Source organism: Podarcis vaucheri, assembly GCF_965113315.1.
Source record: "Podarcis vaucheri genome assembly, chromosome: 14".
NCBI classification, from domain to species: domain Eukaryota; kingdom Metazoa; phylum Chordata; class Lepidosauria; order Squamata; family Lacertidae; genus Podarcis; species Podarcis vaucheri.
Window position 1 is genome coordinate 40,061,721 of NC_138752.1, and position 13,562 is coordinate 40,075,282.

Here is a 13,562-nt window from a genome sequence, read left to right on the forward strand (position 1 = left end):
ATTGAAACAGGAAGGCTGTGCAATGGCCGCTGGGAGTTGTTGTCTTCTCATCGGCTCGATTCGCGAGAGGTGCGGAAGCGGGCGAGAGCGGCGTCCCTCACGTCGCCTCGTCACCCGGCGCACGGCCCCCCGGGAGTTGTAGTCCCCAGGCCCGGCGGCGTGCCTACCTAAGGCAGGCACGCGGGGCTGACTGAGAACTACCAAAATGGCGGCCGGGCGCTGATGCGGGAGGAGAAGGGCGTACGGCATCTCGAGGAGGCCATCCTGCGTCGCGGCGGTGGGGCGCACACGCGGAGCGGCCGGAGCGAGCGCGGAGACGACGACGACGGTGGTGCCGCGTTCCCGGCTGCCGCGCTTTCCCCTCCCCCGCCCCTTCCCCTCCTGCCGCCGCCGCCCCCCACCTCAGCCCGCTTTCCTCCCAGGACGTCGGGAGCCGCTTCGGGAAGCGCAGAGGCTTGTGGGGGGGCGGGCAGAGACAAAATGGAGGCGAACGGCAGCAGCGGCAGCAGCAGCGACTCGGCGCCCGACTGCTGGGACCAGGCGGATATCGAGCCCGGCGCTGGCCCGGCCGGCTCCTCCGCCCCCGGCGCTGCCGCCGCCGACGTGCCCAGCCCGGCCCAGCTCGACGCCGCCTCGGCGGAGCAGCAGGAGGAGCTGCTGGGCGCGGCCTTCAGCCGGCACCTCAACGTCAACGCCAAGCCCTTCGTGCCCAATGTCCACGCCGCCGAGTTCGTGCCGGCCTTCCTGAGGGGAGGCCCAGGCCCGGCCTCCTCGTCGTCGCCTTCCTCCTCCTCCTCCTCCACGTCCTCCGCGCCCGCGCAGGGACTCCCGCCGCCGCCGCCTTCGCCCCCGCCGGGCCTGCCGCCCCTGACGTCGCTGCCACACGGTAACCTCGCCGCGGAGGAAGGAAAAGGGGTTGGGGCGGAGGGGGGGGGGTCGCTTCGGTTATGGAGGCCTTGAACTTTGGGGCGTTTCAACAGTCCCTGTTGAGCCCCCAGGTAAGTCGTGCGTGGGATTGCAACCTTAAAAATACAGTCATAGTAATCAGATATATATATATATTTAAAACAACAACCTGCGCTCAGATCACGTGCAGTTCCTTATTACGGCCAGCTGTAAGTAAGTGATATATTTATTCTCCCTCGCCTCCCCCCCCCCCCATTTCACCTGCTTAACTCAACAATCCTGCGAGGTGGGCTTCAGAGAGGATCAGCTGGCCCAAGGCCACCCTGCGATCTTCATTACTGGGAGATGTTTGCCTCCTCTCTCCTCCCAGCTGGATGGTCTAACCTCCCTACTGCGTTGTGTGAGATTTTTTTTTAGGGAGAATGTGACTTACGCTGGTGGGTCCGGAGCCCAGATTAGGGAGAAGGAAAGGAGCAATCCCAGTACAGTATTTGAACTTTTTAGAAATGGGGGCATGGAGGTGGTCCTGTTCTTTGGGTGGTAGCAGATGGGGAATTGACTATGATCTGAGAAGGCAAGGCCAACGTGGGCCAACTTTAGCAATGTGCCCATGAGAGGTTTTGGAGGGAAGGTCTTAGTGTATGTATTTGAAAGTTAGTTGAGTGGGGTTGGGGTGACCCTTGGGGAACCTTGAAGACCTGAGGGATTGTGGTAGGGAGAGGTCCTGTGTTGTAGTTGTTTCTGGCAGTAGTGTGGAGCCATGCTGACCGCACTGGGACAAGCATAAATGAGGAGTGACTCAGGGCAGCTCAGTGGCTGTGATGCAAGGCAGAACGTCACTTGCCTACGTTGGCAGAGGAGGGGAAAAGTCTGTTTCCGGTTATTAGAAGAGTTGCTATGAAAGCCACTCGGAAAGACTTCCTTGATGCCATTATGTTCCTAAACCACCTGTTAACATGACGGTTTTTTTAATATATAAAAAAAGGCTGTTACCTTTTCCTCTTGCTCCTCCTCTAAGCCAAAGTCACCCAGGCAGCTGGAAATGGATTTTCCCTAGTTTAGCAGTCTTATCAACTACATTATACTGGTTGTCTTCCAAGGTAGCAAAATATAAGGAAGGCAACCAGTTCAGAAAAGAGGATATTGTAATCTGAAGACACAGAGAAGTAATATAGCAGATATGAGGAGAGAGATTTTAACATGGTGAATTACGCTTGAAAGGTAGTTCTTACAGTATTGGTAGAATGATCAGATCAGCAAAAACTTTATTTGAATGTGTGTTGTGCACTTCAGATGTTGCGTTTCATATAGACTCTTGGTAGTGCACTTAATTTTTTTAATCCAGATGTATTACCTACTAGGCAGTAAAAACCGTGATGGAGTTGGAATCTTGCACATGGCCATCTTTTTCACCAGGTGGTACTAAGCATCTGACTTAACTTACGTTAATGGTGTTAGATTTATGCTGCTATTTATTTTATAGGTTGATTAAGCTTATTCATGCTCAACATGCCATGAAATACTCTGGCTGCTTTATACTTGCATAATACTGTTACTGGAGCTTTCCCTTAACTTGAATCTTAGTGTTTCCTGCAGTGGGTGCTTGGGTCAGTGGCTAGGTTGGAAATGGGGAAGGGATAAATGTATTGCTTCAAGGTCATCAGGTGAATCAAGAAGAATGGTGCAACATGCTAATGGGAACTGTGAATTGGAAAGCATGCCTTTTCCTAATATCTCCATAAGATTTGCAGTATTTGTGGCAAGACTGCCTTAATGTAAATTATCCAGTTTCAAACAACTTTCCTCTTGGCTTTACTTTATTAGGTAGGATTGATTCTGAGTCTATCCCATTCTTTCTTCAGAAAGCTCAGTGCAGCTTACATGATGCTCTCCTACAGTCTCCTATGTAGTCATGGGCCAGACTGAGACCTGCTTGAGTTTTTATTCCCCCTACCCCAATCTTAAATGTGTTCATAGGGTATCTACATGATCTTGTAGTCATGACCAAATCACAGCTAGTAATTATAGTTGAGCATGTTAGCTAAGGAATGTCCCTGGATTACTTTCTGCTTGAAGTGGGATGCTCAATTGCAGCAAAATCCTGTGCATGTGTTACTCAGAGGTGAGCCCCATTGAGTTCAAAAAACATCCTTCCTAGTAGCTACTCTTTAGGTAACCTTTGTAAAGTAAAAAAATGCTTGCAGGCAGGGTTTTTGGTTTTGGTTTTAGTTGGGAGAAAGTTGGCTTTTTGTTATTTCAAGTTGTCAGTGAGGTGCAGATAATTAACATAGTTCTGTGTAAGGCTAGTGGGCGGAGGGGGGGGCAAAATGGGTCTAGTAATTTCTGTACATTTACCAGGGTTGAAAAAGAATAGATGAGATGGAGCCTTGGGTTCCAAATAAGTCCTGATTGCCACTCTGCTTCATAAATTCAAAGCTTTCTTGCTTTTTTACCTATGAAAATAAAAGTTTGTCCAAGCTAAGATATTGCATGTATTATGTAAACCATATCTTGAGAATGTCACACTCACGGTTTCCTATCATCTCAATTAACTGGTTGAATATCTATATTGCTCTACATGGGTATAACGATGCTTGGCAACACTGACTGACTTATTCCTGGGGATATCATAGTTGTTTGGGTACTTTCACAATTGATAGCTGAAACATGATATATATGTACCCAAAGACACCCTTAATTACTCGGAATGACTGAAAATGAACACTTCCCATGAAGTCTTTTTCATATCAGCTAGTTGACAGGCAGCCAAGCCACTATACTGATATAATGTGGTGTGTGTGGCCTCGTGCATAACATTTCATAGATTGGGAGCAGGATCTGTATTAGCAGCAGCTGTTATACTGTATCATACATGTGAAAGTTAGAGATGTAAGGAACTTTTTCTCATTCAATTTCTTGCTATCCTTGTGTGATCGAAGAGCCTCTGACAGCCTGGAATATATATCTGCATACAGAGTGTAAGATGTTAGTTACTGTTTCAATTCATATACATATGCTTGTGGTGGCTAAGTCAGGTTTGAGTATTTAAGAAAGCTTTAGGCATTCAGTATCAATATGGTACCATGGGCTGGGCTGGTTTTTTTTAGGGGGTGTTGCTGTTGTCACTGTTGAGCTCTTGAAGTGATTTATGTGATTCACTTTGGTTATGTATTTTATAATGCTTTGTTTTATTGTTTGTGACTACTTTTGTTATGTTGCGTGTGTTTTCACTTTGTAAACCGCCTTGAGCATGGTTTGAACTGTGGAAAGGTGGCATTCCAACGAGAGTGCCAGTCTGGAAGAGTTGCTTGGGCATAATTTAACATTGGGAAATGTTTCAAGAGCAGTGATTCTTAAAAAGGGAGGCTTTTAAATTTTTACTGAATGGGTGTTTGGTAGGAGCACCAACCCACACCCAGTCAATTCATTAAGCAACGTGATGCAGGAGCTTAGTTTATTTGACACTGCTACTGTAGACTATTTTTTGTAAGATAGAAAGCCTGGGGCTATTTATTTTACTAGATTCACTTTTATCCTACTGTTTGTCTCCAGAACTCAGGCAACATTCATGGGTTACTTGCAGTGTTCAAAATTTGCCAGGATGGCGCCTGATTTGTCCACCATCTGGAGCTGCATGCCTGGGGATCCTTGGATCTTGCCTGTTATCACACATTTGCAACACACCCTGCCGAATTCTATCCATTATATTTTACCTTCCCAATCAAAATGAAATTCAGGAACCAAAAACTCATATTGAAAAATACGGCTTTTGAGCCATCCAGCCCGAAAATAGCCACCAGGTATTCTGTCTGGCAACTGTATCCTTGATTTAAGGGGCTCATATATCTGAGTTTCTAACACTGGTTACTTGCCAGGCTCAGGTCTGCTTAACTTGGAGAAGGAGCTGCATCAATGCCACTGCGACTCTGTATGTCTTTGTAACTATATTCCTGATCTTTGCTTTAATCTTTGTAACACACACAGAGCTACTCAACTACCTTTACTCCAATATTTGATTCGTCTTGATTGGAGAGTTCAGGCTAGTTTCTTTTTTATTTTTAGGCTTAGGAAGGCTTGCTTGATAGAGGATGAGTGTCCCATACTCTTATCTCAGCCAGCACTCTCTTTCATCTTTGTTGATGCTTAGTTCTGAATTCTTAAGAGAGATAGTGGACTTCCAGACCACTATTCACTGCTGTGTTGAGCAGATTGTTAGTTCCTGCCCTGAGAGTTTATCCAATGTAGATCTACTCAGAGTAGATCCACTGAAATTAATTGCATTACTAATGTAAGTATTGAATTCAACGGTCTACTCTGTAAAGCTCAGTTGGATACTGCCCTAAACTTTTGTAGCGAAGGCCTGCAGTGAGGAGCTCAACCACATGATAGGCATAAAGCATGGAATATCATGAGTATTTTGTTGTGTGGAGCTGTAGAGATAGGATTTTGTTGCAAGAAAGAGGCATTATGTAAAGCTGGTGAGAAGAGGACAAATATGAGCTAGATCAAGCTTCCTCAACCTCGACTTTCCAGGTGTTTTTTGGCCTACAACTCCCATGATCCCTAGCTAGCAGGACCAATGGTCTGGGATGATGGGAATTGAAAGTCTGAAAACATCTGGAGGGCCAAGGTTGAGGAAGCCTGAGCTAGATGAAAACTAAAAGACTCAATCCAGACAAGACAGATGTTCATCTCCCCAGGTCAGTGGTGGCCAACTTGTTCTGAAGGGGGTTGCAGTCAGCAGGTTTCAGTCTGAGGGTGCTCATGATGTAACTTTCCCACTGGAGGCACCTGTAGCATGTGTCATCCAGAGTGCCTTTTACCGCCTTAGGCACGTCTTCAGGCTATGACCCTAACCTGGAAAGAGACAGCCTTGATTCAGTTACACATTTTATGCTAACTTCCCATTTAGAGTACAGTGGTACCTCAGGTTACATGTGCTTCAGGTTACATACGCTTCAGGTTACAGACTCCACTAACCCAGAAATATTACCTCGGGTTAAGAACTTTGCTTCAGGATGAGAACAGAAATGCTCTGGCGGCGCGGCAGCAGGAGGAGGCCCCATTAGCTAAAGTGGTGCTTCAGGTTAAGAACAGTTTCAGGTTAAGAACAGACCTCCAGAACGAATTAAGTTCTTAACCCGAGGTACCACTGTACTCTGTGTATAAGGCTGCTAAGCAAAGAGAAAGATTGAGTGGAGAAGGACTGACGTTCTTTCGTCCGGCAACCCTTTTCACACAAAGCCCTTCACTGCATCTTAAATCTGGCAAGCAGGCAACTCAGCTGTTCAAAACTTGAAGTAGGTGATGCTTCCATTTTTAGATGGAAAACACTTGCTTGTAGGTTAGGATTGGGGCTGAAGGCATGCTGGGTTTGCCCATTCTTGCATAGATTAGGGTTGTGTTTTACAGGAATTGATTTCTGCCATCAGTCTTGCTGTGCTAGAAAAGCAGTCTGGGATGCCCACATGGTGTTGTGAGATCAGAACTGCTCTTAACACAAAATAACTGGTGATTCATCTTGCGCCTGTTGATGGGACTATCATCCCACCTTGCTTGCATTCTTGTCTTTGAAGAGGAAGGCCGAATGTAGTGAGGAGATGGCATAGTTCCTGCTCAACAAGTACTGCTGTCTTTGGGCGGTTAAATATTTAATGTTCTTTCCTTGTCTTCTCCCAGACCTTATTGCAGAGTTCACTTTAATTATTGCTTATTATTTGCTTCGCTAAATGTTCACAGGGAAAACAAAAGGGTTGTGTCAGTCAGCAGTAGGCAGTGTAATTCATTTACCGATTAATACCTTGGCTCATGAAGTACATTTTTTGTTGATATTGTTAGAAACAAAGAGAAAGCATTTTGGAAGATCTGCAAGCTTCTAAAATGCATGTTTCACCAGTTTCTTCAAAATGGTTTCTTAACATTTCTGTATACATTAAATAGACTTTATTTGAACCCAATTATGTGTTAGATGTCAGAGCTTGTTTCACTGTCCAAAGTAGTTAGTTCCTTTCCCTCTTCACTAAATTATGCCAACCAGGCCACAAACATCTGGGCTTCTTTTGGTAGAAGGGAGTGGCAAAAATCTAATTATTACAATAATTGAGATAGGGAGCAGGCTTTGTGGTCTGAGGGTGTGGGCAACTGTGAAATGCAGTGTCTGCCATTTTTTGTATTCAGCACTAAGAGAAGCATACCTGTAACATTGGAAAGTTTATTTGGAAGCAATAATAATAATTTTATTATTTATACCCTGCCCACGTGGCCTAATGTTTTATTACAGGACTTCTTGAAAATATTCCATGATTGGACTGTCCATGCATTGTTGCTATAGAAAAATCAAACAAAAGCTCTTACACTTTAAGGGTTTCCTTTTGAGACATTCACTGCTTTGTTTACTTGACAACCACACAGGTAATAATGTCTCTTGGTGCTCTTTGAACTTCTCAGGAACCAATCTGGAATGTCCAGTTCTCCCTTTTGTTGTAGTCTCTGCCCTGTATTATTTTCCACAGTCTTTTTTTATGAAGTATAATAAATGAAGTGTGGTAAATCAAGAGCCACAGGTGACATCTAAAGTAGTATAGTCAGCTCACAACTTAAGTGCATTTCACTTGTGCGACTTCAGCTTTATGCACTTGGCTGAAAAAATGAAAAGGAGGGCAGGCGTCGGGGTGTGTATGTCAGCAATCCCACCTGCCATTGCACTCACCTTTGGAGAATATGCTTTGACTACATGTGATTTTGTCTTCATGCACCAACCCCAGAATGTAACTCCTGCGTAAGTTGAGAGTCAACTGCATAGTTAAGCAGTCTGAATTCAAAATTGCGTGCTGTGGCCTCTACCTTGGGATACAAGTTTCAGTGTAAGGGTGTTGGTGATGGCATCTATCTGTCTCAAGGGGCAATGGAGTGCGTTTCCAGGGGTGAAGTCAAAGTGCTGTGTTAGCAGCACCAAAGTGACTTTCCCAGGATGCAAGCCTGGGCAGTGTGTATGGAGGTCCTGGGCTGCCCAGACACCAAGACACATCGCTGATGTGGTCCAGAGGAAAGCAGAGCAAGACGTTTGGTGGCAGTTTGACTTCAGGAGTTTCTGGAAGGAGGCATACAAGGTGTCATCCAACCATCTTAGGGACTCCACTCCAAATTTGTGTAGGGTTTACTCCATAGCCTTTTCTTCTCCCAAATATATCCCACAAGGCAGTGGAGGTTTAGGATCAGAGTTTTTATTTTCCTAGATGGGCTACCTTTCCAGGTTGATGAGCCCCATCTGCCCCTCACTTTCCACTACAGCACTAGCAGAAACTGCCTTCATATGTGCAAGTCTGTTATTATAGAAATATGATTCAGTTTTTCAGAGCCACATATTTTTGATTATGTAATAATTGGGATGATGTACCAAGTTCCTGTTTTTGTTTATTCTTGTCAAATATGTGGTGTCTGTCCTGTGTTGCCAACTGCACACAACAAGATGGATTTCTCTCTCACCCATTAATGTTGCTACTAAAACAGTCGTGTTTTTAATTTAGGACAGTTCCTTCTTATTGTGCCTGTATAAGGATTTTTTCCTTAATGGGTCCATATGTGCCTTGGTGATAAAGATGTTGCTTACATTTAAATAATTTTGCTGTCATTTGGTTTGTAGCTTCCCTGGATAGCTTTACCAGATAAGGCAGTGTTTGTTGCTGAACACCCTGTGAGCTTTTTTCTCTGTGCTATCAATGTGTGTGATTATTCATAGAGTATAAGAGGATGGGTGCTTGCTCCAAGGGGCTTCCTGTAATTCAGCACAGAGAATACAAGGGAAGGAGAGAGGAAGAGGAATGTGTGTGTATTTCAGTTACATGTATGTAGGCTTAGTTACAGTACAGGGTGATGAGAAAAATTGTTTCTTTTTTATGAGAAGAGACACCACATGTGCAGCCCTACCTGAAAAGCTACTAGCGCACATTTGTGTGTTTATTATCTGCCCATGTTTGTTAGTAGTTTATTTAGAATTTCTGAAGTCCCAAATTCCCAAAGCAGGTAACAATATAATGCACTTATAATCTGAAATGGGGAAAATTGAGTTGTCTTGCCAGATTGCAGGGAGCTGATACTCACTTGCCTCAGGCAGGCAGGCAAGCAAGTACAGTAGTTGTTTACAAGCCTAATAGGGCGTTGTCCAAAAGCAGTACCAAAGTTTGCCCTTGTAAAAAGATGGAAAAGTCCAGCAAGTTTGGCTTTCTGTTGCAGTCATCAGAGTTAAAGGAGGCTTTGTAACAGTCACAACTGAAGTGTACAACGATAGTTGAGCATAATCTCCAGGGGAATATTTAGGGCAAATATGTTATGTTATGTACAGTTCTCTCCTCTCTCTGTCTCCCACACACACTCAATTATGGTAAAGTTTATTATTTATATTTTGCTCTTCCACAGTGATTTGTGCCTAAAGTGGCTCACAATGCAAAGATAAATAAATAAACAATGCACATTAAAAAAAACCAGAATTCTTATGATGATAAAATAAGCACACGCAAACAAAAAGCACAAATAAAATGGCACAGCAAACAAAAAGTCCAGCAGCGGACTGACTGAAGTCAAAATTTAAAAGGCCTTGGAAAAATACCAAGCCTTCCACATGGAGAAGGGATTTAAAGCACATTAGGAATGGATGTGAGGGATATTGAACTTTCCCCAGAATTACTTAGTTTTCTTTCTCCTTGTGCAGCTTGGAGGAGGAAATCACAGCCTAGGGCAGGGGTCAGCAAACTTTTTCAGCAGGGGACCAGTCCACTCTCCCTCAGACCTTGGGGGGGGGCGGACTATATTTGGGAGGGGGGAAATGAACGATTTTCACCCGCCCACAAAGAGACCTGAAGATGCTTCGCTTTACCTGTCCCAGTTGTCATCCCAATAGCCACAGTTGGGCTTCTCCAGCCAGCCAGGTGCCATGATGGGGTAGGAGGCTGTGTTGGCCGGTGAAGACAGAAGCAGCAGCCCCAGCGGAGGAGCCACAGACGGAGGTAGGGGAACCGGAGTGTCACCGGAGCTTTTACCCACCACCTGCTGCTGCTGCTTCCCAAGAGGCACTGCAGAGAAGAAGACTGAGCTGCCCGCCAATCCGCAAGTGGCAGTCGCGGCCACCGCAATAACCCACCTGAATGCCATGGGAGGAATGAAGGAGGCAGGCGGCAGCGAAGAAAGCGTGTGAGGAAGCAGTGTGGAAAAGGAGCACGGAGAAGGAAGGATGGGCGGCCTGAGGGAGAGGGAGGAGGAGCAGGAGGAAAACACAGCAGCAGCCGGCGTCACGCCACCTTCACAGTGCCGCCCTGCTGAGGCGGGCAGGCAGGCGAACCGACCCTTGACGGCGCTCGGCATGGAACAAGATTGCTCCATCCCTGAGGATGAAAGCGCTGCCGAAGGAGGGAGAGGGAAAGAATGCGGCGATTCCTGGACCGTCCATGGGCCAGATCCAGAAGGCAATTGGGCCTGATCCTGCCCGTGGACCTTAGTTTGCCAACCCGTGGCCTAGGGGGAAGGATTCAGTTCTGCTAACCACATGTACCTTAAATCTCCCCCCCACACACACACTTTTCATTAATTCAAAATGATGCAAATTGGGTCATGTGGGTACCACAACTACTTCTCTGACTTAAGCAAGGAGGAAAGCCTTTCCAAAAAGTTAGAAATGTGGGAAACAATGGGTTGCCTGCCTTAGAAATTTAATGTTATTTTTAAAGAATTTGAGAGCTTTTCAAGGATTCTTGTAAGGATTGTGCTTATTCTAATGCTGGGACTCCATAACAGAATAAAGTTCTAAAATAACCTTGATGGAGTGGAAAACTCAACCCAAACTAACATGAAATTCAGCAGAGACAAGTGCAGCAGTTCTGCATTTTGGAGTATGGGGAGAAATCAAATGCACAGCTATAGGATGCTTGATAACATGATTTGGCAATAGTACAGGTGAAAAAGGTTTTGTATTTGTAGTTCATCACTGAATATGAGTCAGCAGTGTGAGTTGGCTGCAAAAAAGGCTTAAGTAGTTTTGGTCTGCATTCTGCAGTTTTTATTTATTTTTATCATGCAGTTGCTATTGGAAGGAGTATTTAAATCCTGAACTAGAAAGGATTAACTAGAACTAGATAGTTTTGTATGTTACTAAATTTATTTAATTAAATTTATTATATTTCTATGCTGCTTTCCACACACACAAATCATAAAGCGGCTTACATACAATAAATAACTATAACATAGTACAGCATCCCAGTTAGAACAGAAATCATATAGAATAATTAACAAATCATCAGTAAAACAACCACCTTCTATAAAACACTATGAATAAAACAACTAAAAAAATAAGGTAAGCAGCACAACCACAACAAGTCATGTAAGATTCACAAAGCATTACTGCACTCATAATTCACAAAACAAAATTAACAATTACAATCTTGCAACCAAAACCAAACGAAGCACTGTTGAATTCACACACTCTCTCTCTCCTCACCCCATGACTCATAATCTTCTACTCAGTTCATCAAAAGACACATACACATAATGCCTATGGCAGCAGCTCTGTTCTGAAGGCTCCTAGGGCCCCAAGGGCCAGGCAGGTGGAAAAACCCGTTGCCTGATGGCCAGCACAAAATCTCATTCCCCACACAGTTCTTCCTCTGGAAACAGTTCCCTTATGGAGGCTGGAGGGTGGAGCAAGGCAAGTGGAAAAAGCCACTGCCTGATGGTCAGCACAAAGTCTCATTCCCCTCATCATAAGCTCGAAGTAAGATTTTTACCTCTACTCTGGTTTAATTTTCCTGTTTTCTCTCCACCTTTTAAAAAAAAATGATAAATATTTACAGTACAGTGGTACCTCGGGTTACATACGCTTCAGGTTACAGTCTCCGCTAACCCAGAAATAGTACATCGGGTTAAGAACTTTGCTTCAGGATGAGAACAGAAAGCGTGCTCCGGTGGCACGGCAGCAGTAGGAGGCCCCATTAGCTAAAGTGGTGCTTCAGATTAAGAACGGACCTCCTGAATGAATTAAGTACTTAACCCAAGGTACCACTGTAATTGCACAAGAATAGGAGATTCCATGTTTATAAGTATAGGCCTGCATCCAAAGTTTTGCAAGCACAAGCGCAGTTCTTGAGCAGCACCAGTGTGCCATGTGGTAAACCACTCTTGAAAACCAGGGGACTCTCAAAAGCAGGTAGTGGCATGACCTGGGCACCTGCTCTTTAAAGGAAACGTTAAATCCCACTGGGCGTGTTCGGCCACTTCAGTGTGACTTAAAGTAGTTCTCTGTCCCTAACATATTTTTTGGATTAGTAGTTCACTGCCATTTGTGCAAATGATAGAGGATTGCGACATTTCTAAGATCGTTCAGTTTACATTCCTAGTGATTATGTAGCATTAACTCCTTCCTTCTCCCCTGTCTTATTTTAAGACAGTGGTTCTCATGGCCGCATACTGCTCTTGAAGCAAAAGAGAGACACAAATTGAAAAGCCAGCTGGTTTTTCTTTCTTACTGCTTTCTCCTATCTGTGGATGGTTAGACCTGCAGAGACTTCCAAAGAATGAGGGAGGAAATGACAAATGGATTGGCTAAATGTCAAACCCATAGAAGGCCAGGACTTCCCCCAAAGAATCGTGGGCAGTGTAGAGTTGTTGGGACTCCTATTTCCGTCGCAGAGCTGCAATTTTCAGAGATCCGACAGCAGTCCTTTTTCTCAGAGAAGTCTGGGAACTGTAGCTCTGTGAGGGGAATAGGGACTTACTAAGGCGCTGTGGGCTAAAGCCTCAGCGCCTAGGGCTTGCCGATCGAAAGGTCGGCAGTTCGAATCCCCGCGGCGGGGTGCGCTCCCGCTGCTCGGTCCCAGCGCCTGCCAACCTAGCAGTTCGAAAGCACCCCCGGGGGCAAGTAGATAAATAGGTACCGCTTACCAGCGGGAAGGTAAACGGCGTTCCGTGTGCGGCTCTGGCTCGCCAGAGCAGCGTTGTCACGCTGGCCACGTGACCCGGAAGTGTCTCCGGACAGCGCTGGCCCCCGGCCAATAAATGTGAGATGGGCGCACAAACCCCAGAGTCTGTCAAGACTGGCCCGTTCGGGCAGGGGTACCTTTACCTTTACCTTTAAGAGCCCTTGATAAACTACACTTCCCAGGATTCTTTAGAGGGAGCCATGACTGGTAAAGTGGTACAATACTGCTTTGACTGTATAGTGTAGATGGGGCCTAGGATTGTGTTCCCCAGCAGCAGCAATTTGGATGCTTCTTTGTGTTCTTGATAAGGGGGTGGATGTCATGACTTCCCCCTTTTGTTACCAGCATCCGATCCTCAAGAGGTGAGCATTCTTCCATCCCCCATATAATTGGCTCCGTGAAATTGCAAAGGAGGAAGAGTTGATTCTCTGGAGGAAGCCTGCCCTCTCCTCTGTTCTAAATGTGGGCCTCCTGATCATTATTTTGTTGTAGCACACCGTGTTAAGACTTGCTGGCTAAATTGTTTAAACCTTTGGACAGTGATGTGGGGTGGGCAAATTTCCAAGGCAAGGATTTATTATCACTATTGGGGGGGATCAATGTCATAAATATATTAGCATTATTGAAGAATATTAGGCTAGCCTGACGTTTTCATAGCTGTAATGAATGTTTTCAGGTGATTGTCCCTATGCA

The 13,562-nt window shown here is 45.3% G+C and overlaps 1 protein-coding gene across 3 annotated transcripts in view; it reads left to right on the forward strand.

Moving 5' to 3' along the window:
• Window positions 1-13,562, forward strand: part of GSPT1 (G1 to S phase transition 1) — a 36,518-nt gene that overhangs the window by 962 nt on the left and 21,994 nt on the right. For 2 of the 3 annotated variants that reach the window (XM_082200079.1, XM_082200080.1), the window contains exon 1: window positions 208-886. The exons of the other annotated variant lie outside the window; for it this stretch is intronic. In XM_082200079.1, coding sequence (XP_082056205.1) covers window positions 223-886 — 664 coding nt within the window. In that variant the 5' untranslated portion in view covers window positions 208-222. Of the gene's footprint in view, window positions 1-207; window positions 887-13,562 lie in introns of those variants that run through there. 3 annotated transcript variants of the gene reach the window in all.